At 35.8% G+C, this 25,926-nt stretch overlaps 1 protein-coding gene across 8 annotated transcripts in view; it reads left to right on the forward strand.

Annotated features, from left to right (window-relative positions):
* Nucleotides 1-24,351, forward strand: part of TENM2 (teneurin transmembrane protein 2) — a 586,296-nt gene extending 561,945 nt beyond the window's left edge. For all 8 annotated transcript variants that reach the window (XM_088133612.1, XM_088133610.1, XM_088133614.1 and 5 more), the window contains 5 exons: nt 2,046-2,281; nt 14,089-14,385; nt 15,833-17,447; nt 20,687-20,817; nt 22,588-24,351. In XM_088133612.1, the coding sequence (XP_087989738.1) occupies nt 2,046-2,281; nt 14,089-14,385; nt 15,833-17,447; nt 20,687-20,817; nt 22,588-23,349 (3,041 nt within the window). In that variant the 3' untranslated portion in view covers nt 23,350-24,351. The remainder of the gene's footprint in view (nt 1-2,045; nt 2,282-14,088; nt 14,386-15,832; nt 17,448-20,686; nt 20,818-22,587) is intronic.
* The last annotated feature ends 1,575 nt before the right edge of the window (nt 24,352-25,926 follow it).

A 25,926-nucleotide genomic window follows, 5' to 3' on the forward strand; every position in this document is an offset into this window, starting at 1 on the left:
TTTGTTGTTTCCTCAGTCATTTGTTTTGAGCTGTTTCATTAAAACTGTTAGAAATGTATTGTTTTCTGTGACAGTTGCTCAACAGTCCTGAACATGTATGAATACAAAACCATCTAAACCCAAAGCTGCATGTGATTTTCATTATTTATAATTTAAGATAGTCTTTTAATTGTTACTAATTGATTTGTGCACATGTTGCCAACATGAGTTAGGATAAAAGGTTGTTGATTTTTTTTTTTAACATATTTCTTCTTATTAGCTCTGTTGAGCCAGGACGATGAGAACTCAAATCCATTATATGAAGTTTACCAGTTGAGGAGGATAAATAGTTGATGCAATTTCAATATGTACCAAAGGGCCATAGTCCTTATCTGGTTTCTTCAGAGCAATTTCCCTTCTACAATTATAGGGAACTGATTTCACTCAAGTCCTCCTCCTTCAGTATATATGCAAAGTCTGATGCTGTCTTCAATAAAACTGCACTTCAAGAATGTTAACCTGGCAATTTTTCATATGTGTGCTTTTACAAAGACCAGGAAAAAGATAGCCACCTAAAAGAACACTATAACTGTTTATCTTTGTGGAGATAAACAGACAACTCCTCCTTTCCTTCTAAAAGTGTCTTTTATTCTCTACTACTTGTTTTGCATTGTAGTTGTGAAGGATAAACCATTCTGTTTTCTGGAGTTTCTATTCTTAAAAATTCCCAAGGCAAGATTGGTACAGATGCAGAAGCCCATGTGATATATAGGTGATGACAAAAACACACAAATCAGTTGTATTCTGTTTCTTCTCTGTATTAACTCTTGCCTAGGCACATTAAAGACAGTTTTGTGAACCACATTTTTTTTGGCAATATGCATGCGCAGGAGACAGATTTGCCAAGAGAACCATCTTGGTTATTCTGTTTGGGGTAACTGAATTTCTCAGCTTAAGAAGACAAGCTTAAATATAACCACAATGGCAGAGTTATACAAAGGAGATAACACGAACCTTAAAGAAATGATTGAATGCCACCTATACAGTGTGACACTGTTAACTAAGCTGGAATGAAAGGAATTTTGTGGATAATTGTTTTAAAATTAAAAAAAAAAGTCATTCAAAATAAATATTGTCATGGGACAATAACCTCCTGACATATCATGGACTATTTTCCAGGTTATGATTTTTTATTATTATTATTATTATTATTATTATTATTATTATTATTATTTCTGTCTAGTAGATGATTAATTAGATAGATATTTTCTTTCTTACAAAAGGATAAGCACTTTCTTTGGTGGCAGCTGCTCACTTTGCTGTCTATGGTCTTGCGGGAGAGATTCCTTTTTATTATTCTGAAAACTAGATCAGCCAGTCAAGAATATAACAATCATAAATATCAAGTTTTATTTTTTGTAACTTCTGCCAGTCAATAAAAAGCCAGATGTCGGGCTGGCTAGTAATGTTTCTTTAAGGCAGGAGGAAAAGTGACACTCGTACAAACGATTGAGCCTGGCAGCTCATTCTGGGTGAGCATCATGCCTTAAGTACTGTAACCTAATCTATATCTAAATCTAATCTATATACTGAAGGCAGTATAGAAAGAACAGAGACCAATCTGCCTTTTCTCTAAACAAGCTGCAGCCATTTTTTTTTTTTTTTTTTTAATATTTCCAGACTGAATAGATTTCTTGCTGACCTAATGTTTCCATTAAATCACTTCCCTCCGAGTTTCTCTCAAATTATATTCATATTCACAAATATTGGTGCTACTTGCAAAATAATAATTATAATAATCAATATACATTTGATTTAGAGTGAAAGAGCAAATAGAAACTATAATTCTAATAACCTGAAGTATGCCTTCAGGCTTCAAATATTTCATAGTATTGTTTTCTACCTAAATCAATAATATTGCAAATATCTGCCTTGCCAAAACACAAATAGTAATTGTAGGGATATGTCATTTGACAGCTATAGAAAGATCATGAAAACCTTGCAAATTAGGTAAAATATTTTTATGACTTATGGACTAAATATTTTTTTCCCAATTATTGATCCAGATCAAGTGAGAAACAGCTATCAGCTTTGCAGTAATGGCACCCTGCGAGTGATGTATGCAAATGGAATGAGCATTAGCTTCCACAGCGAACCGCATGTCCTAGCTGGTACTGTGACCCCAGCAATAGGACGATGCAATATTTCATTGCCGATGGAGAATGGCTTAAATTCAATAGAGTGGCGCCTCAGAAAGGAACAAATTAAAGGAAAAGTTACTGTGTTTGGAAGAAAGCTCAGAGTAAGTCCTATCATCAATTTGTTTCTCGAAGTATTATCTTCAAGTCCAGGATTCAGTAACTGTTTTAAAATGTGAAAGCGTGTCAGATATTATTTGTTCAGAAAACCAAATCAACTCTCTGAAACATTAGACTATGAATGAGCAGATCCAGGCCTTCCAGTACAGAGTACCCATGATCATATATGGAATTTTGGATCAAATGTGTGCAAGGAGGAGAAGACAGAATATTCATGCTTCCTGCTCTTATTTCACACAGCCCCTTCCAAAATCTTCCTTTCTTTCCCATACCTCCAAATGGACTACAGTAGCACAGTGAACCTGGCTGGAAAAAGCCATGCTGGCTGGTGAATTCTGGGAGTTGAAGTCCACTCATGTTAAAGTGGCCAAGTTTGGACAACACTGCCTTAGACTGAGAGGAGAAGGTAGTCCAATAGCTTATCTGCCCAATGAGTCATGGGAATGGTTATAAATAGTAAAAATAAATAACATAAATAATTTTTTAAATGCTGTTGTGGAACCCTTTCACCCCATCATGGGAAAGGTATGCTTTAAGGAATTCTAAAGAAACAGACTTATGCAAATGTACTGCACGTAAAGTATTTTTGTGCTGCTTTTCAGATATACTATCTTCCAAAGCAGATTACACAATTGTGAAATGATACAATATCAGTAAAAATGAAACCAGTGTTAGAGAAAGAACAGGAAGACATCTGTTTGTCAAATCTCTAAAAAAAAGTTGAATTTTAAAAAGTATTCACCCTATGACACTATCCGAAAAAAGCTCCAGATCCCAAGTCAACTTTGGCCTGCAGCTGACAGTCTTGCTGCCTTTGTAGCAAACAGCCAACACAACTGTTGCATCTTTGGTCAGCTACTGTAACAATTCCTATTTGGGCTTTCACTGTTTGGGTGATAGTTTTATCTTTCCTTACTAGCTAATTACAGATTTCAGTAAATGGGCTCTTGTTTAATGGTTGCCTTGCATACCTGAAATGGCAGACAAAGAAACACTGTGTCACTTGACCGAGGATCCATATTGGTACAATGATCCACAGGATCCATATTGATACAATGCTGTACAATATGACAATTGTGACCATATTACTTATCTCTGGTTAATCTGAATTCCAGAAGACAAGAAGTTGAGTAAAGAAAATTATTTGGTTGTGGAATATGATAATCCAGCAAACAAGTTTCTAAAGTGGAGGCATGGCTTTGAAAGTTGACTGCCAGATTTGATTGTGCATTGCCAGATTTTAGACTTGGAGCTATGAAAATAAAGCAGGAGTAAAATTGGATTGCCAAACTATTTTAGGGATGCTGTAAATAACTAATGAAGAATGGATGTTAGACAAGGATGTATATATTTCTCTCTGTATCAGTCCTCTCCAAGAAGATCCAATAGTCAGAGATGGAGCAAGAATAAAATATGACTACAGACCTCTCCACTACTTACTAATGTAGAGTTCAAAGCATCATATATGTTGCTTTTCGAACTCCACTAAGTGATGCCCAGCTTTTTTTTTTTTAAAGCAACTAAGTTCTGCTTCCTAAGCAATATTGAGGACTTCATTCTTAAGATGTGTTTCACCATATATTCAAAAAGCCCCTTCTGTGTTTACTGGAGCACAAGAGGGTTGGTGGTACTGAAAGTTGCATTATTGTCATATTTGTTTTGGTCTTGCCTGACTCCAAACTAACTCTGGGTGGCTTATAATATAAACATAATAAGATAAAATACAACAAGGCAAAGATAAATACGATAAAATAAACATGATGGAAATCCAGGGAACCAACACTAACATATGCAATACATGCATATACATCTGACAAGGGGTTCCTGTCCCACTCCTCCAAGACCTAGGAGAACAGCTAGGTCTTCAGAGACTTTTGGAATGTCATCATTCAGAACTCTGGGGGGATGTTGTTCTGAAGAGCGAGTACTGTGACAGAGGAAGCAGAGCCCATCTTTCTGGCTCTTGGTATTAAATTGAAGGGAGATGAAGTGTGCTCACTCTCCTGGCTTGTACTGGCTGGGCAGAAACCAAGGAAGATAGGTAGTCTCTCAGATAATCAGGCCCTATGCTGGGTAGAACTTTATAGATTATAATCGCACCTTGAATTGCACCCAAAAGCACACTGGCAACCAGTGCAGTTTGCAAAGCAGTGGTGTCACATGGGCCTACCGCAGCAAGCCTACTACTGCCCACACTGCTGCATTCTGGACCAAATGATGTTTCTGAGTGGTCTTCAGAGGCAACCCTATGTAAAGCACATTACATTACTCAAGCTGTGAGGTAATAAGGGTTTGAGTGACTGTTTGGAGGGCTGCCCAGTCCAGGAAGGGACACAACTAGCACACCAAATGGAGCTGTGCAAAGGCCCTCTGTGCAGGTTGGGTCATGGCTAAATTGAAGGTCATATAATTCTTGTTCTTTGTAGAAGACAAAGAAGGGAAACTATTACGACAATTGAAATTCAATCATAAATGTCTCCATTTCAGGCATATAACTGATTTGTGTAAAATGCTGCACTAGAGAAGCTAATTATTAATAGAAGTCACTCTATGATGGGTTTCTTTTTTTGTGCATGAAACCAGCTATTCTCAAATAACAGCCTTAAATAAATGGCTACAGTCCTGGCTCAATGTAGTAAAATCTTAATAGAGTTACTTGCAGTAATTAGCAAAAGTTAAATGTATTTGTCTTACAGCTGATTTCTTGCCAGGCTTAACATTTCTAGGTTGTTGGGTCCCCCCCCCTCCTTTTTTTTTTTTTTTTGCCCTATGCATATGCAAATCCAGCACAGCTCTATCTATCAACACCTCAGCATTTAATTGTTTTGTGTTAGCTCCTATAACAGTAATCACATACCCGTTTAGCTCTTTAAATGAAAATCACTATGAGATTATAACAGGTGAGTGGTCTAAAAGTACAATTTGAAAACAGGAAGGAAAGCGCTGAATGTATTTGCATCTAATTTCTGTTAATTCAGATTTGTTTATATAAAAAAGTGGATGAAATAAAGGCAACTGCAGTGAGATCACAGTGCATGAGATGATGGGAATTGTAATACCACTCTAGTCTGTCACATGGACATCCAGGTGAAATGTGCACCTGTCCCCAAATGGAAAGCGCTAATGACTGGAGGCCATACGATGACTGGAGATGTATTCCTATAATTTTCATAGGATGAATTTCATGAGATGATTGCTCACTAATAAATAAAAGCAGAGTTTGAAACATTCTAGGCTTAAACAGCATTTGCTTATCTGAATCTTTGTCAGCTTCTTAATGGGCAGATATATTGGATGTGAAATAATTAAATAAGTGTATGGGCTTACATAATTTCCAGAACTGAAAAAGGAATTCTCAAGCTTGCCTGTAGTTAGCATCTTTTGAATTGGAAGCTCTTGCTCCTGAACCTTGATGTACAGAGTTTTTAGACAGAAAGAGAAAAACACTCTGCATATGTTCAAAAGCATTCACATCCATGCTGAATTATATATTGGCCTTCTAGTTTGTTCAAGTATCAGAGATGCAGATTGTTCTTACTCATAAACAACATATTTGATTACATTCTGTAGTTTAAAAGGTTCTTTTCCCCATTGCTGCTAATGGTTTCAACATGCACTTGTAATTACCAATAAAGCTTTGATATAAATTTCAGAAAGTCAGATGGTGGTAGCATAGCAAGTCAGAGAAACAGTGGGAACAGGTGAAATATATCAATTGTTTCCATTTCTTTAATGCATTGCTTGATAAAGACTGGATTTTTAGTAGGATGCTTGGCATCATATCTAGCAGTGACCTACTTTGAACAAAATTGCAGTGATGCCACTGGTTTACAATCAAAACAGAGTTAAATTTTCATTCTCACCCTCAGAGAGGTGATCATTTCAGCACCAATCTTACAAGTGGCTCACTTGCAATACACTCTACTCATTTTTCACTTTCGTCTTGCAGTTACCCACTTCTGGTTAATTCAGTTGGAGAGGCAAGTACCTTTCCTTTGGATTTCTTGGCAGTAGGAAGACAGCTAACTAAGCTTCTAATTACTGTTGATTAAATATTAGTCAATCTCTTGCTTTTCTTGTCTGCATCATATACAAAAACAAAATGCCGCCTTGGCAATAGAGTGACAAAGTAAGTAGTGAAGTGAATAGTGGTGAAATGAATAGAAATCTAATCTAGATGCATACAGAGGGGGCAATAATGGAGCAAAGCACTGAATATGTGCAATAAGCAAAATCCTATACCTAGCCTACCAGAAATATAATAGTATTTACATACTAAGCTATACATAATAGCAAATAGATTTATTATGTCAGAAACTCTAGCATTGTCAAAGACGAGCATTTTGCTATGCTTTATGCTGTTTAATCAGGTGTTAAAACTGACAGCTGGAGAGAAATGTACTGGGGGAAGCAGTTCATATACACAGGTGGTGCTTGAGAAAAAGGACAGTTAGTGACAGAGTTTACCTTGTGTGGGTTACAGTTGGCAAGAGCAAAGATAATCCATTCCTGTCAAACTGTCTTGCATATCTGAAGGAGACACTAATAGGGATGTGACTGGAAGGAATACCAAACTGGGGCTCCTTTCCCAGCTATTATGAAGGGGAAAAAATTAAATGTCCAACTTGTCAGGTTTAGGGTTTATGTCATGACCATTGATTTCAGAGAGCATAAATAAGGTTAATTTATTGGACTTGGGACCTGGTGTCTTATTTCTGAACAGATGCAATTAAGACAAGGATGATTTTTTTTTTTTAAGTATTTCTTTACAGAACACAATTTACATATAGAATTGAATACCAAAACTGTTTAAGTTGCCCCCTTATTTTGAAGGCCATTACAAAGAATTAAGGAATGACCCTCACCATTTGTTTGCTAAGATAAAAGAGCAATTTTCAGAGGATAGCTGGCTTTGCTGTAAGGAGAATGCTATATTATATGGCACTTAGTTTGATGAACTAATTTTTATTTTTCTGCAATGATGGTCAGCTGTGAAAATCCACTAGCAAGAAGAGGAGAATAGTAAGGAATTGCTGGTTTAGTGGCTTGGTTAAAATGCAGACCTACAGGCTGGATAATGTTTAATAGGATCCATACTTCAAGCTCAGCTATTTGGTTTTCATTGAATGCATTACGTGAACCTAACCAATTATTATTTATTCAGCAAACTCTGGTTAACCAAGCCATAATTTAATGCTATGTGTGAAACATTTTATAGTATGCCTTTGCTGAGTATTCTCTCTTCAGTGATTATGTAGAATTAGTTTGCCTGCTTTGCTAAACCGTATGAAGTTCTGCTTCTCATTCATCAGATTAAAAACTATAATTAAGCCTGCTGAATGAGACCCATGCTATAATATTATTATGTAGACAAGTATTAATATCTATTAACAAAAATAAATTATCACCCCCAAATTGAATGCTGTGTACTCTGTTTTCTGCAAGCTTCTATGAGGATGTCTCTCTTTTGTGTATATAAATAATGTTTGATGAAACACTCAGTAAAGCACTCTTAGGAACTGCCTATTGTGCCTTGCGCAAATATAGGAAGACAGATTAGCGTATAGATAACAACAATCCTCCCCAAAAGAGAAGCAAAATGGCTTACTAGATCAATTTAAGTCATGATATTCATAATAGCGTGATTTGTGCTCCCAAAGAGAATGGGACTTTTGGATTTGGATTTCCATGTAATAAATAAGAAATGACCACATTGCACTTGTTTCAGGAAGCATATGGATGAAAACACTATCAGAATAGGAAACTTCTTCTTCAAGAAGAAAAGGAATTTTTATTTTTTCTTTCTGCTCCTCCAGTTTGACTGCAGAATCCCACTAAGATAATAATGCAACAAGAAATTATAGTAAAAACTCCCAGTACATATTTTTTAAAATATTCCTTCTTGCAAAATTTCATAAATTAACCAGCCAAGAAGATGAATCTGCCTTGTGGACAAATAAACTAGAGCTTGATTTATGTCAATGTCAATTTATGTCTATTTCTTTCAGTATAGCATTCACATTAAAAAAAAATGTTCGAACCAGTACAAGACTACCATTGAGAGCAATCAAAGGTACATCTAACTTAATAGTGATACAATGTAGCTTTCATTAAAAACTTAAAGAAAGTGATGAGTCCCAGTGTATGGCCAATAGATTCCTTCATAATCATCATGGAGATCTGACTAAGAAAGCTTGATATCATATACTCCATAAATTTAATAGGATTCCTTCACAATCCCATACTAATATGAAGTGAGGTCTTTTAACAATCATGCCAATATAAATAGGCTAATTTTCAATTCCTTTTGCAAAAGTACATCGAGGGAACAGCTATCTTGAAAATCATTTTTGTTCTCCAGTTGATAGATTACACATATACATACCAAATGCAAGAAATTTCAAGACAATTCCTTGTGGAGACACTGACATTTGGGATAAGAAAATTTCTTTTCAAAGATCATTTACTTTAGAGACATTTAGCTTAATTTCTTTAAGTAGTAAAAAATGAGAATGAAGAAAATGAATGATAATTAAAAATTAATTCTTAACAAATGCAGAGTTGTAATTGATTCATTCTGTAACTGAATTTCTTCAAAGTGTCTCAGGGTGGGAACTGGGCTCGCCTTTGCTGTGAAACTAATTCAGAATCACTTTCAAGTCCTAAAAAAAGCTTATGATCTATTTCCATACTGTTTGATATACTGTTTAAATTTTGATATGAGAAACTGTTTACGGTACCTTTTAACCAAAGCTACTGTAAAATGTAAGCTGAAGAAAAAGTTCTCAGGAAGTGAGGAACACTTTAGTCACAGCTGTCAAAAGATGTCTAATTTAATTTAGGAAGTTGGATAAAACAGGGCTGACCTGGATTCCTTGGTCTGTCACGAGTAAAGGCAGTTATTTCTCTTTCATATTAAAACATTTGCTGCAATGCATGCTAAATTCAAGATTAGTATGATTCTTTGTTCTGACTTTTTAATGATCCTTGAGTCATCAGCCCTTTAAAATCAAGTTTCTTTTGAGATGAGCTCAACTTCTAATGGCCTTAAGAATACATTTGTGTCAGGGTTTTTTTTTTTTTTTGGCAAGAATACCATTGCATTCCCCTAAGATTTTTTCACTTCCCAGTCTAACCTGCAGCCCTAGCATTCCCTGGAGATGTCACATCTAAGTACTAACTAAGGCTAATTCTATGAGCTTCCCTGACCAGACAAGATTGCTCAGGTGCTGCCACCTGTTGGCCAGCTGTTTATATGATTATATTTATCTATATACTACTAAAACTCTTGTGTCTATAACCTTCAAATGGGTGAACCAGTGCATCATAGGGCAACAAATTTTGAATTGAATTCCTCAAGTGGGCTAACTTACAGAATGCATCCAAAATCCAGGACCCATTACTCCTGAGGGATTGAAATTTGGGAAATTTGTGCCTGCTTCAGCACTGCTGCACTGCTATGCCACTGCAGTCAGCCCAGGTCACATGATTGTTATGGGCATATCCCTGACCTCTTTCCCACCTCCCTCTGTCCCCTGTGCCCAATCGGCTGGTGGCAAGGCCTGATAGGCAAGTGGCGATTGGCTGCTTTGGAAACCAGGCAGAACTCTGAAATCTCTTAATGGCAGTGGGTGTTGAGGGAAGGATGAGGGAGCAACTTAGATGCCTGCTGGTGAGGTAGGGCTGGCTGGGGGGTGCCAGTGGTCGATGGGTGAGCCCTCTTTCTTGAGGGAGGGGGCCCTTGGGGACACACTGAAATGGGGAGCAGGGATGCAGCTTTCCTCATGGTCCATGGCTCCCTTTGTTCCACCTCGCCCCAGCAGTGTGCAGACAGTTCTGCAGGTCAGCAGAGGAAGAGGAGGAGGCTTCACCAGGGCTCTCCTGAGAGTTGTGGGGAAGGGCAAATGGTGCAAGCCTATATTTAAGGAAGGAAGGAAGGAAGGAAGGAAGGAAGGAAGGAAGGAAGGAAGGAAGGAAGGAAGGAAGGAAGGAAGGAAGGAAGGAAGGAAGGAATCCCCAATCTCTTTCTCACTCCTTTTGGCCCGGTCTCCTGGTTTCTAGCCTGATGCCTTAACCATAAGCCTGATACCTTAACTATTAGACCAAACTGGCTCTTTAGCTTTCGATGCACTGGGGGCATGTTTTTGGTTTTGTTTTAGGTGTATTCATGTGCTGTTTCTAACCTTGTGAAGATAGTAACTTCCTAATAGTTAGTGGCAGGATGAGACATGGCATCCTGGTGAATATGTGTGTGTGTGTATGTATGTATGTATGTATGTATGTTTTATAGTTCTCTACGTAACAGAAATTTTAGATGGTTGGGACCAGTGTGGGTCTAATTTGTTATGTAAACAGTTGATCTGCCAAGAAAAGGCCTCCAGAATTAAAGGTTGGAAAGTGCTGCAGTGATCTCAAGGTGTGATATCCAATGTTAATTTGTGGGAGAGTTGTGAAAAAAAAAGTCCACCCCAAGTAAGCAGGACAAACATATTTTCAGCAGTTAAAATGCTCACATTAAGATTCAGGGAAGATTCCTTCCAATTAACAGGCAATAACCAATAGAACTGGCACTATAAATAGAGGTTGGGTGCATGACAATCAACAAAAGACAGTGCAGGAAAGAGAAACTTATTTGTTTGCCTGTTTGTACAGTTTAGAAGCTGCCAGACTTCTAATGACTCTGGATGGTTTACAATTGAAAAAATAGAAACACTACCACAAAATCCTGAGCAGCCCAAAGACAAGATACAAACAAAAAACCCATTCAACAGGGTCTCAATCCTCACCATGCCCAAGGCCTGGGAGAATAGCCAGGTCTTTAATAGCTTCCTGAATATCATGAGGGCAGGAGCCATCTGGATCTCTGGGCGGATATTATTCCAGAGGGCATTTCTTCTATTTATATTTACATATAGATATATTTTATGAATTCATATATTGAAATTATATAATAGTTGTTGATTAATAATGAATTTTCTTCTCATATTATTACATCACTTGTTTCAGATGTATAGATGGATATATGTGTAAGCAAGAAGACATGGATGAGATATGCATGATATACTGTCACCTGGATATAGAAACTATAAATTTTGCATTATTATGGTTCACAAGAGTTCTTCTCAATATAAACGAAAATGCACTGTTATATTGCTTAATATTCTCTAACAAATGTTTAGAATCAAGATGTTCACCATTTAAGTAATCTCTTAAAATGCTGAACACTTTATTCATGTTACAGTGGTTTCAACAGCTGTACTTTATTAAACAAGTCAGGCAGCAAAAAAATAATCTTTTAAAAATAGATCTCCTTGGTCATGGATTAAAGTATTCAAATTAACTCAAATGTGAAAGCAAATTCATATTTAATGGAGAGAACCTCATTTCCTTTCAATGGGAAATGGAACTACACATTAAAATAGAAAACGCAGTGTCATTTTTTTAAAAAAAATCATTTAATAACTTGGTAGCATCCATGGGAGAAGCCAAGCTTGTTAAACTATGCATAGAATCATCACAGATAAAATTGGTGAAGAAATTATCCCCCAAACTTTATCAGTTCACTAAAAGACATACATCCTTTCCTCGCCAGTATAAGAACACATGAAATTTCAGGTTTGATACAACATTGTTCTCTTGGGCTTCACTTGCAGAGCACCTAATTTTAACTCTCATTTTCTCTACAAAGAACTACATTCTGTCCAATCCTCTTTCTTCAGAACCTGAACTTTGAAATATTTGGTTGACATAAATTCCATAAAGGAATTCACTTCCTTCACCTCTGGTTTTAAATGACTGGACATTTAAGAGTAAGATAGGAAATGCAGTCTGAAAAATCCCCAACATTAAAAGCTTGATGTGGATATGAGATACCTTTCTTTTGCATTTGACAGCTGATTGCCGTTACTCACTAGTTTCTTCTTTGTTTGCAGGAGTGTTAGCTGAACTATCCTAGATTCCATTCTGCCTTTCTTTTCAATCTGCCTTCACTGTCAAGAACTGGAATGCTGGCTGTGTGGAATGCTGATTCCTTTGCAGTCTTTAACCAGTGCAATTGTAGCTTTCTGGATATGAATCAGCTAATCAGACAGCATACATGTTCAGCAGATGGTTTTCTGCTATACTGTTGCAGATGCAATAGTCCATTCCCTTCCTTCCCCATCACTTATAGTCTTCTCTAGAGCAATATACAACTCTATCCTACAACTCTATCTACTATCCTATACAATACAGCACCCTTCCGAGCAAGACACTTGAGTAGCTTCCTTAGAAACCTGTATCATAATCATGATACATGTGAAGTAGCATATCCTATTGGGGAAAAAGAGTCAGTTGAAGTCGGGTGGCATCAAAATCAAATTAAAAAATGATTAGAATTTGAGAAGTGAATGGGGAAATGTATCTTTAGGTCTTTTAGAATAAACAAGGTAAAATGCTTAATACCTGAGAATTGTTTAAGATGTTACCATTGATATTTCTCTTTATAATACTATTTTTAGGTGGAGTACCATACTGTACTATGTTCCAAGTTCCATTTCTCTTCATAGTTATTTTCCCTGATTTTTTATACATTCTAGAGTATATGTACCATGTGGTTTATAGGAATCTCAATACAATTACTGGGCTCTAACTGGTACAGATTGAACACCTTTATGTATAAAAATTGCTTGTAACATTTTTGGACAGTATTTCCAGATCCATTTATGTCTAAAGGAACAGATTATGTCTTTTAACTCTATATTTGGACCTAATTCTCCTGAAAATTTGTTGTCTAGAACTCAGTTCTATTTAGAGCTTTGAATTCTTTTCCTGTCTAGGTCAGGGGGAAAAAAACGTATTGGTTTAGATATGTAAGCTGTCTTTTATTAGCATATGTAACATAATGCCTGGTTTTTTTTAATATTAGTACCCTCACTAGAAGGAATTTGTTAATATTCCTTTTAGGAATTAATATTCCTAAATTAAAGGAATTAATATTCCTTAATATTCATAAAATCATTCACCCACCTTAGTTTGCCCATACTTTAAAATCAGCAATCCAGGCTCTTTTGCACAGATTACTAAACCTGCAAAAAGTAATTTTTTAGCAGTAGTCTCACAGTACTTATAACTAGAATTCAATTCCTTGGAGAGAGTTCAGATTGAAAGGAGATCAAAACCAATTTGTTCTCCACCAGTTTCATATAAGAAAGTAACTGATGGCTGCTGATTGCTTAATCTGTATTTGTATTATGATTTAATATTTTATATTAAAATATAAATATTTTAATATATTTTATATTTATTAATACAATATTTTATTAATATTTTATGGACTGGTTTTACTCAGTGTTTTTAAACTTTATTGTACTGTGTTGGTTTTATCTTTAAATAGATATAATTTATTTATATTCATACAATTATCTAGTTTTCTTTTCTTTTTTTAGAAATTAGATAGTTCTTATCCTTATATTAAAGTCTGTATTCTCAGATTTGTATTGAGCACAAATTGTTCAGCATTAATTGCTTGCTTGGTTGCACTGTACAGTATATTGAGATGAAAAGAACACAGTCCTAAAGTTACTGGGAACTGAACACAGTGGGACCTACTTCTGAGCAAAAAATAAAAATTAAAAAATGTATTGCATAAAAGTAAAGGAATTAGTCAGAGAAAAAGAACAATATGTTAGCAGAACCACATTTCGGCTTGTGACTGAATTTTTTTACAGCAAAACAGAATATAAACAAACCTATTAAATGCTTCTTCTGTGTTACTGTAATATATTCATGTTAATAACTTCCCTTTAATTAGGTCCATGGAAGAAACTTGCTATCCATTGATTACGATCGGAACATTCGCACAGAGAAAATATATGATGATCATCGGAAGTTTACACTGCGTATTATTTATGATCAGCTTGGACGCCCTTTTCTCTGGCTACCCAGCAGTGGACTTGCTGCTGTGAATGTCTCTTATTTCTCAAATGGACGATTGGCTGGGCTTCAGCGTGGTGCCATGAGTGAAAGAACAGAGATTGACAAACAAGGCAGGATTATTGCACGCATGTTTGCTGATGGAAAAGTATGGAGTTATACATACTTAGAAAAAGTAGGTAATCTTTGGTATGACCTACAGCCTTGCATTAATTGAAGTCTATCCAGTTTGGGATTTACTGACACCACCATCCATACCTATACATCAAATAATTCAAAAACCATAATTGGGATGCCTTTGTATTTTAAGAATTTAAGGAGGGCATTCATCAGATTCTGTTCCTAAATGTTAGGTATAAGCTGATGCCAGCACATATAACTACTGATTAATGCATTGTATCTTCAGTCTTAGGGCTGAATTTAAATAGCAGGCCTTCTGCCTGTCCTACTTTTTAACTTACTTGCTTCTCCTTCAGCCTTTTTAACTGAACCTGGAGAAGTCAAAGCTTGCGTATGTCTTGCCTGATTCTGTGGGTTAGTCCTTATAGATTTTTTTTTAGATAGATATACAGACAAATTGATCCAATGGAGTTTAATGTTTAATAAATATGTTTAGGACTGTAACTTTTAGTATTTATGTTATGTTATAAAATAGACAACACCATTAAATAATGTATATATATATATATGTTAAAAGACACTATTTGAAAACCTTGGAACACAAATCCATTGATTTGGCTATATACAGTAAATGTGAATAATAATAATAATAATAATAATAATAATAATAATAATAATAATAATAATAATGGTTTAAAATGGGGTGAGGTCAGCTGTTATGAGAACCGGTTTCCTTTCAAGAACTGCAAGAAATCCCATCTTAAGAATAGTTTACCGCAATCAGATTTCTGTGCCAACAGACAGTGAGCAACTCTGACTTATGAGCTTTGCTAACTAAATGTTAATGTGGTAACACATTGTGTGATTAAACTTTTCAGGTTCTATGTGCATCTTTGCCATGAATTGCAAAAAGTCTGTTTATGGTAAAGAACACAGTAAGTTCAGTGTACTCTTACATGTGTGCTTAATATTATAGTATCCTCTAGTGCAGGGTATGATATCAGCATAGTATGCAATATAGTATAATGGCTATATATTATTGCCCTAGCAAGCCAATGAATTTGTGAAAATGAATCAGATTTTTTTTTTAAAAAGAGCATCTTCAGCTTCTCTAAAATCCATTTAGAAGAGTTTATAATAATCACGTTTAATTTCTGTATTTATACAGTTATGTATATTCGTGTGTACAGACATTTACAAATCTAAAAGAGAGGCAACTATAGAATTTAACATTTCTTTCTAAGTGTAATGAGAAAAATACATAGAATGGGACAAGATGTACTTTCTATTATTTATTTTATAATTGAGCTTTTTTTTTTTGGGGTTTTCCCCCCCCCCCAAATGAATTCATACACATATACATTAAAATATCTATAGCATCAGTGGCTGTAACTGTCATGTATAAAGAAGGAATCCTAAATGATTTTTTGTATTGTATTGTAATACCCACCTGATATATTTTTGATCAAATAACATACAATATGACTTTGTTTTTTCAATAGTCTATGGTACTACTTCTTCAAAGTCAGCGGCAGTACATCTTTGAATATGACTCTTCAGATCAGCTGCATGCTGTCACTATGCCAAGCATCGCTCGGCACAGCATGTCCACTCACACCTCTATCGGCTATATTCGAAATATTTATAACCCACCTGAAAGTAATGCTTCAGTGATTTTTGATTACAGCGATGATGGAAGGATTTTGAAAACATCTTTTTTAGGAACTGGTCGGCAGGTTTTCTACAAATACGGGAAGTTATCCAAGTTGTCGGAGATTGTGTATGACAGTACAGCAGTGACTTTTGGATATGATGAAACTACTGGAGTTCTGAAGATGGTTAACCTACAGAGCGGTGGCTTTTCTTGCACCATCCGCTATCGTAAAATTGGCCCTCTGGTTGACAAACAGATTTACAGATTCTCTGAAGAAGGTATGGTCAATGCCAGGTTTGATTATACCTATCATGATAATAGTTTTCGAATAGCTAGCATCAAGCCTATAATAAGTGAGATTCCTCTTCCAGTTGACCTCTATCGTTATGATGAAATCTCAGGCAAAGTAGAGCACTTTGGCAAATTTGGGGTAATCTATTATGATATAAATCAAATAATCACTACAGCTGTAATGACATTGAGCAAACATTTTGATACGCATGGACGGATTAAAGAAGTTCAGTATGAAATGTTCCGATCGCTCATGTACTGGATGACAGTGCAATATGACAGTATGGGAAGGGTAACTAAAAGAGAATTAAAGCTTGGGCCTTATGCCAATACAACTAAATATACATATGATTATGATGGAGATGGGCAGCTCCAGAGTGTGGCAGTCAATGACAGACCAAACTGGCGTTACAGTTATGATCTAAATGGCAACTTGCATCTCTTGAATCCTGGAAACAGTATCCGATTGATGCCACTGCGCTATGATCTAAGAGATAGGATTACACGCCTAGGTGACATGCAGTATAAAATTGATGATGATGGTTTTCTGTGTCAAAGAGGCTCTGACATATTTGAGTACAATTCCAAGGGCCTCTTAACAAGAGCTTATAATAAAGCAAATGGATGGAGTGTTCAATACCGTTACGATGGATTAGGAAGACGAGCTTCTTACAAAACTAACTTGGGACATCACCTTCAATATTTTTATGCTGATCTTCACAATCCAACTAGGATAACACATGTATATAACCACTCAAATTCAGAAATTACCTCTCTTTACTATGATCTGCAAGGTCATCTTTTTGCAATGGAAAGCAGCAGCGGAGAAGAATATTATGTTGCCTCGGATAATACAGGTACACCACTGGCAGTTTTCAGTATCAACGGCCTAATGATCAAGCAACTGCAATACACAGCCTATGGGGAGATCTATCATGATTCTAATCCTGACTTCCAAATAGTAATTGGATTTCATGGAGGGCTATATGATCCCTTAACAAAACTGGTCCATTTTACTCAAAGAGATTATGATGTTTTGGCTGGACGTTGGACCTCTCCTGACTATACAATGTGGAAAAATGTTGGTAAGGAACCTGCCCCATTCAACCTGTATATGTTCAAGAGCAACAATCCTCTCAGCAATGAACTGGATTTAAAGAACTATGTGACAGGTGAGAAATAATTAATAGTTTAGAAATCTAAGGAACATTGTAATAAAGATGTAAGAATGGTATTTTGCTCTTAGGAAACTCGATTAATATCAAGTACAGACTCAAAATTTTTCATTTTTAGCAGTATAGGAAGAAGATTTTACTGCTTAATGATTGCTTCAACAATTCTCATGTTCTTAAACAATGGTAATATAATCCTGCACCTGGTTCTGTGGGATTAAGATCAGCTAAAATGAGTTGGATTTAAGCACACATGATTGCATTCATATTGATAAAATAAAATTATGTAAGGATTAGGAATGCATCAAGCTGATCCCATGTAATAACTGTTTCTGGACTGAGCAGTAGAATCACACTTCATATATGTGAATTAAACCTAGCAATGTAAAATGCTAAAAGTTGGAGAATTTATAAGCATACTTCACATCAATTTGCACATTCAGTGCTATTGCTTCTTCTGTTATATGCAGCCGTTTAATTCAGGGGGATTTAGCCAGTGCCTTGAGATATGCTAAGGGTAGCATGCTAAGGATTACATGCTAGGATGTAATTCAATGTTTGTCGACCAGTGGTTTGCATACCATTGGTGATAAATTGTAGTAGTTTGGCTGGGAGATGATTTGCCTTCCCAAACTGAGAAAGAAGAGAGCAGAGAACATGGTCAAAGCTGCCAGACTTTCATAGAAGGTGCAAAAACAAAGGGAAATCTGGTCCTCTGGGTTAAGATCAAAGATTTGAATTCAAGAACAAAAATGAAATAAAATAATAAAATGATGTTTTGCATTATTTAACTCACTCTCTATTATTAGAATGTATTTTTTGGTTTGGGCTTAGACTGTTTGAAAATAACTGTGGGTAATTTCCAGTTTAGTTTGCAACCAGTATGCTCAAAGTCAATCTCTATATCCAGATGAGAACAAGCAAACATACTACTCAGTTCAGCTAGCAAAAATATAACTTGATGTTTATTTATTAAACATCAGTAAACATCAAAACAGGTAACTGGCAAAACAGGACAAAAGGCAGGCATAGCAGGGAGAGAGAAATGAACAAGAGGCAAGAGATAAAAAGGGCAGAGGACTTAAGATCAACAATCTCCATGATCTGTATTTCTATTAAAAGGCACAGAACTTTCCAGAGCCACTGCAAACAATATTGTGAGTAGTAAGATGGATAGTCTCCAAGGAAATGACCATTGTTTATTCCAGACTTAACTCTTTTTATGCACACAGAAGCAGAATACAGATGGAAAGTAAGATACCAAGTGATGCCTCCTTTATTCTGCACTAAGAAGGAAAGAATTTGGTCAGATGGAGATGATGTATCCAACAAGAGGAACACTGTTCCCATAATTACCATAACTGATAAATTAACATAACTGATAAATATAGTTACAGAATTCCTGTAAGCATATATGTCCTCTCAAAAAAAAAAAAAAAAGAGTTTTTTTGTTACCATGTTGATAGGGCCCCAAATCCTTGATAGAGTGGTTGCTGGGACTTAGGATATAACTAAACTAATGAAAGAAAGAGAGAACTAACCAGGCTTCTAATTATAGAGTGACTGTTCACAGTGTCATGAAAGTGAAATTGATCCACATCCTAAAACAGAACAGGAATCAGATCAAGCCAGTAGGAATCAGAAGTGGTGGGGTAAAAGGTGCCTTTGATCTGCACTGAAACTCACTCAAGGCCAGTGTAGGTATTGTGTAATCCAGGGACTGGAAATCCTTTTAAGTATGGGCATTCCCTTACCCCAAAATTGGTTAACTAATTTAAAATGGGCCAAATTTTGTAAGCTTTTTGCAAGCTCACATCTGAGATTTCACATATTTCCACCTGAAATCTTGCAAGAGTGAATAATTTTTTTTTGAAATAATTTCCATTTTAATTATTTATAAATAAATAGATAATACTATTTTATTTTAATATGAGTATATATGGGCATTAATTTCCCAATGCCAGCTGTCATACCAAAATAGGGAAGGCTCTCTTAAAGTTTAAAATAATGTTTCCTTCTATATGTATAGTAAATATTCTACTCTGTTGGTATTAATTTACCACTTAGTGCTAAGTTAGTTATAAGTGCTTCTAAAGAAAGGAAATTAACAGCTATTCAAGAAAACCTTTTTCGGAACAGAAGGTGGTACATGTCATAATGTTTTTTAAGAACAAGAAGTCTTCCCATTCATGCAGCTAATGTAATTTCCAAAAAGTTTAAATATTAGGCAAAATAAATTATATTTCAAGAAAGTTAAAACATAAATTATTGGGGTTGGGGACAGCTTAATATGCATTGTATCCTCCATGATGTCTAGAATATGCTCTTCTAAAGAGAATATATATATATATATATATATATTCCTATCCCAAAAGCCTTGAAACAAATTCTACCAGCAGATGATGAGGCAGCTGCAACAGGAGTATTGTGTGAAAATGGCTGGAATGAAAAGGATTAAGAAATCTGTCCAACAAATGGTTTAAACTGATGCTTCCCCAAAGAAGAACAAACTACACTTAGTATCCGTTTTGGCCATCCTAGCTGAAAATTATGGAAATTGAAGGTCCAACACATCTACAGGGAATCAGGATTGGATAGTTAGCTGCTCAACATGCTTTCCTAACTAACAGCTCTCAGAGCTTTCCATAAAATCACTGTTTCCTTGACCCCAAACTATTAATATTGTATTATTTCTTTTTCCTCTCCTTTTGTCATGGCCTTCTATACTCAGCCCATGATGACATCTGACACCATTTACCAAGAAAGGAAACTTGTCCTTTCCTTATGGAAAGGAGAACATAGATCCTGTTCTATTCTAAACAGGCTGTGCTATTCTCCTTCTACCTTCCTTTTATTTCCTATTAGCACAGCTGAAGTAAAATATTTGGAAGGTCTACTATAGATACTAGAGTGCAATAAATAATGTTTTAGATATTTATTGGTGGTGGTGCTAGCTGTAGCATACTTTTTCTTTCCTTTATGATGACTTTATATTTAAAAAGCACTCTGAAGTTTTTACTTACCAAAACTCAAAAAAAGCTTTTCCTATTAATGCTCTGCTTCTTTGTAGCAATAACATAATATCCATCCTTTTACTTCTGGAACATTTTTATTACTCAAATTGTCAAGAAAAATGCTGCAAATCCCATCCTGGCTTTATAAGTAGGAGCTGGAATCAATTCTAGTACTGCTTATTACCCATCTTCAGCTTTCATAAATGTGCTTATTTTAATTCTTAGATGTGAAAAGCTGGTTAGTGATGTTTGGCTTTCAACTCAGCAACATCATACCTGGTTTCCCAAGAGCAAAAATGTACTTTGTACCACCTCCTCATGAGCTGTCAGAATCTCAGGCATGTGAAAACGGGCAGGTAAGCAGCAACTTTCTGTAGCTACATAGTTAGTTTTCTTTAGCATTACATCTTGGGGTTGCAATCAAAGGAGCACTTTGAAAATTTCATAGGCGTTTTTAGGTTTTGTAGAATTTAAAGACATTTCGAGATGTGATAATAAACACATCTTGAAATCATTCCTTCAGATCAGGAGAATTAGAAGATCAGACTGATCTTGCCAGTGCATTTTGTGAAGGGGGGGTTGCATGTTTTGCCTGGCCCTTTTGTTTTGTAAAGTTCACCATAACAAGCACTGCTGATAAAAGTAAAACTGTGAAGTAGACTGATAAGTAGACTGAATCAGCTGGATAGATTTGTACCTTTTATTGCTGTCAACCCAGATGATTACAACATTCCACAAAAGAACTTTTGATACAATATTTACATTTGAAATATTACTGTTTTGCTATGATTAGAGCCCCTCCCCCAATTAATTGATTATATATTCATCTTGTAATAGTAGAGAATATTTGTATCTTTATATCTCAGCTATCAGAACACTAGGGGGTGATAACAGTCCTGTAGAAATATCGTGCCTGAGTGTTATAGGTCAAGAAAGCCATAATGGCTTGCTGAACAAAACATGGCTAAAATAGTTTTACTGTTCTGGATGAACTGTACTGATGTCTTTGAATCTGAAATTAGCATATATCTGTTTTTACAAGGTCTATACAGATTATTTCATGAAATCCTTGTCTCAATTGGTTTGCACAACACTGGTTTTTACTAATAGTATTGATAATTCTAACTTTCATAAAATTGTCCTTACAATTTTTAAACTAGGCAACATCGCATTTTGTGCAACAAATTCCATTCCAAAGTTTTCCTTTTTTCTTCCCTACCACTCTTGCCAGTTAACTTTATTAGAACTGTTGTTAAAAAAATACTTTTCTCCACATCCTACATAATTCTACACATTATACACTACCATTTCTTCTGCTTATTTTTTTTTCAGCCTAAACTAATCCATACCTAAAGCTGCAACTGTTCTTTATAAATGCCCCAATAAAAATGTTAGTTTTCTTTTTTTTTCTAGATAGTATTATTTTGGAGATTTTGCAAGTACAATTGTACACTATATTTTAATTTGATAACAGCACTAAATTTGAATAAAACAAAGCACTCTCTAGGCAACCTATAACAGATACTTTTTTTCAAATAAAATGATCTAATTACAAAAACTAAAAATAGCAAATCAGAATTGTTCAAAACAAACCCTTAATAATTTTAATAAAATACAGATTGAAACAAACAACTAAGATCTCTTTGGGGAGAGAGCTCCAAATATGAAGCCATTTGAAAAACTCTAATCAGATTAATGCCCAGGTTTGTATTGTATAAACCCATCAGGGCATCAGCCTGGTGCATGCAAGAGCTTCTTTAAGATCTGCCTTTAAAAGTTAACTCATTTAAATTGAACTGGGAATTGTATACATATAACCAATGCAGCTATGTCACATCATTCTCATATGCTACGAATATCTGGCTTCCCAATGATTGCTTTCTATAGTAGGTGAATTTTACAAACTCTCTTTAAAGGCTACCCAATGTAGACTATATTTCAGTAATGTTCAGAATATTTATTCACTTGCCTAAATTGCTGGATTTGAATATAAATTTGTTGGTGACCTAGTTAAGTAAATTAGAAATTATTAAAGTGAATTTGGCTTTTCATGAACTTTAAAGAATTTATTTTAGTTTGTGCTTATCAATAATGTAATTTTCTTTTCCCCCTTATTTTTGTTCTAGTTAATTACTGGGGTACAGCAGACAACAGAGAGGCACAACCAAGCCTTCATGGCCCTTGAGGGACAAGTCATATCAAAAAGATTACATGCCAATCTTAGAGAGAAAGCAGGTCACTGGTTTGCAACCACTACTCCGATTATAGGTAAGGGGATCATGTTTGCTGTGAAGGAAGGCAGAGTAACCACAGGCATTTCGAGCATTGCAACAGAAGACAGCCGAAAAATTGCCTCTGTGCTTAACAATGCTTACTACTTGGACAAAATGCACTATAGCATTGAGGGGAAAGACACCCATTATTTTGTCAAGATTGGCTCATCTGATGGTGATCTTGTCACCCTGGCCATGACAAGTGGACGTAAAGTATTGGATAGTGGAGTCAATGTTACAGTATCCCAACCAACCCTCCTAATCAATGGAAGGACTCGAAGGTTTACCAACATTGAATTCCAATATTCCACCTTATTGATTAACATACGTTATGGTCTGACCCCAGACACTCTGGATGAAGAAAAGGCTAGAGTTCTGGACCAAGCTCGACAGCGGGCCTTGGGGTCAGCCTGGGCCAAAGAGCAACAGAAGGCACGGGATGGCAAAGAGGGGAGCCGTCTGTGGACTGAAGGAGAGAAGCAGCAGCTTTTGAGCACAGGGAGAGTTCAAGGTTATGAAGGATACTATGTGCTCCCAGTAGAGCAATATCCAGAGCTGGCAGACAGTAGCAGCAACATCCAGTTCTTAAGACAGAACGAAATGGGAAAGAGGTAACCAATTAACCTGCTGTCATCCTTGCCTGGATGAATCAGTAGTTACAACTGTTATCTCCTCTCCTAAGGAGATGAAGACCATCAGGGGCACTCGGCTGAGCTGCTTTGGGATAAGAGGTGGCAAGAGAGCTCACATTTTTTGAGTTAAATGCTGCTGTTCAAGGGATTAAAAACTACATCCTGAAGTGGACTAAAGCCAGACTGAACACTTTAAGTCATTTAAGTTCAAAAGTACCCCATAAATATTACCCACGTTGTGGGTCTAAAGAAAAAAATAATAATTTCACAACAAAAATATTGAAAAAGAAGGCCTCATCTTATATTACCTCACTCCATTCACATGTGAGCAAATGTTCAAGAAATCCAAGAGGGCCACCCACTATCCACTAAGTCAGCTGATGAGAAAGATTCTTCAGTCTGCTTGTTTGATAAACATTCTCGAGGTTTTTCATTTAAAAGCAAAATACAGGTGCATTCAATACATGACTTCTGGGGTGATTTGTGTGTAGCAACTGGAAGAAATGAGGAGAACAGGAGCAACAGAGCACTGGAAATAGTAACAGAAATATATTAAGGAATATAAAAATGAACTTGCACTCTGACCCTGCTTTTGTCTGGCCTAAGGTTAATTTATTCAAAGAGGGCAGAGTGTAAAGTTCAATTCAAAATTGTGGCTATAAATCACTACTGATAAATTTCATACTCTGTTTGTCTTTGAAGATTCCATTGTGGACAGTAACACAGTTGCAGGGTGTAGTCTGTTTAGATTCAGTAGTTTGTTGGTCAGTTCTAGTAGAGCTGTGGGCATTGTATTAACACTATTGCAAATGGGCACCAATTCAGATCACCCTGTACATACATCAGCCAGAAGGCACAATCACTGTTTCAGATTTTAAAAAGAAAAAAATATTAGTGTGTTTGTTTGGTCAAGAAACTGAGACAATCACATTATGGTCACCAAGAAAAATTAAAAAATAAAATAAAAAAAACAAAAAAAAAACAAGTCTAATAAGAACTTTGGTACAGAACTTTTTTGTATTATACATGTATGAATTGTTCATTGAGTTTTTATATTAATTTTAATTTGCTGCTAAGCAAAGAATAGAGACAGGCAAAGATAATTTATGGCAAAGTGTTTAAATTGTTTATACATAAATAAAGTCTCTAAAACCCCTGTGAATTTAATGTCTTCTGTTTTAGAAGAAAACGAGAAGCATAACAGACAAAGAAATCTGTATGTAATACACTGAGAATTAAGTTAAAAATGCTGAACGTTGCATAGATACAGCAGAGCAATGTATAGTAGCTATAGGGAAATAGAAGTTGTTTTAATTCAAATTAATTTTTTCATTTAATTAAAATGATTTTCCACATTTATGGTAAAAATGATTTTAAAAGACCATTGGCAATTAAGAACAAGAAAATAAGAACAACACCGTACAACAGAGTAAGAGTGATCATGTGGCAGTGGTTATATCTATAGTTTGTCATTACTACCCCCATATACTGTAGGATTAGAAGGAGTCATTAAGTTCAATTCTTTAGTCAGTGCAGGAATTCAAATTAAAGCATCCCCAGCAGATTACTGTCTGATCTTTGCTTCAATGCATTCCATAAAAAGAAGTCCAACCCACCTCTAAGTAATTGGTTTGACTATAGAACTGCTGTTCTACAGAACTTTTTCTTAACATACAATTGGAATCTGCCTTTCTGTAACGTAAAACCATTATTCCATGTCCTGACATCCTGCAATTATGGAGAACAGGTCTTGACCTTCTTTTATGTGGCATCTTTTCACGTTCTTGAAGAGTGCTATATAATCCCTTCACAGTCTTCTCAAGGCTAAACATTTCCAGTTCCTTCCATCTCTCATAGTTGCTAGTACACTGATCATCCTCAGCACTCTTCTCTGAACCTGTTGTGGCCCCTCTGAATTGCACTTAAAAGTGTGGTTCCTGGAACTGATGCAATAATTAAGATGAGGTCTGACTAATGTAGAATAAAGTATTACTGTTATTCATGGAAACTGAGCTTCAATGAACACATTACTTTTCCCTGTAGAAACAACAGTGATCCCTTTAACTTATAGATATGCTGATGAATTACTGCATAGAAAGAAACATGCAAACAAAATGGGAATGATATTGCTAAGAGCCTTTTGTACTGGCTCCAAATCTTGTCAATCTGCTAAGATGAACATGGGATTTCAGAATGCACTCACCCAAGTACTAAGCAACCATTCCATTTTCTTGACTGTATTTCCTCTAAAGGCAATATCACTGCAAGCACAGAATGTCAGGCCATCTGTCACAACAATAAGCAAACAGTATTACTCATGGCTGACCCAAATGTGGCAAATAAGTAAAACCATATGAAAATGGAGAACAATTACAATGCCATTTCTGCTTACTTGGAGTTCATTTCTGAAAGCAGCAGAACAGTTAATGGGAAACTTCTGTGCTTGATTGTCTCAAGCAGTCAGTGGTGTACCCACTAAGAGCCAAACACAAGAAGTAATAATACTTAGTAATATTTGAGTGCTTGCTTCCTACAGAACAGCAAATGTTCTATCAGACTG

The sequence above is a fragment of the Python bivittatus genome, unplaced genomic scaffold (assembly GCF_059951505.1).
Source record: "Python bivittatus isolate LINGU-HERP-01145 unplaced genomic scaffold, Pbiv_v1 ctg000080_np1212, whole genome shotgun sequence".
NCBI lineage: Eukaryota > Metazoa > Chordata > Lepidosauria > Squamata > Pythonidae > Python > Python bivittatus.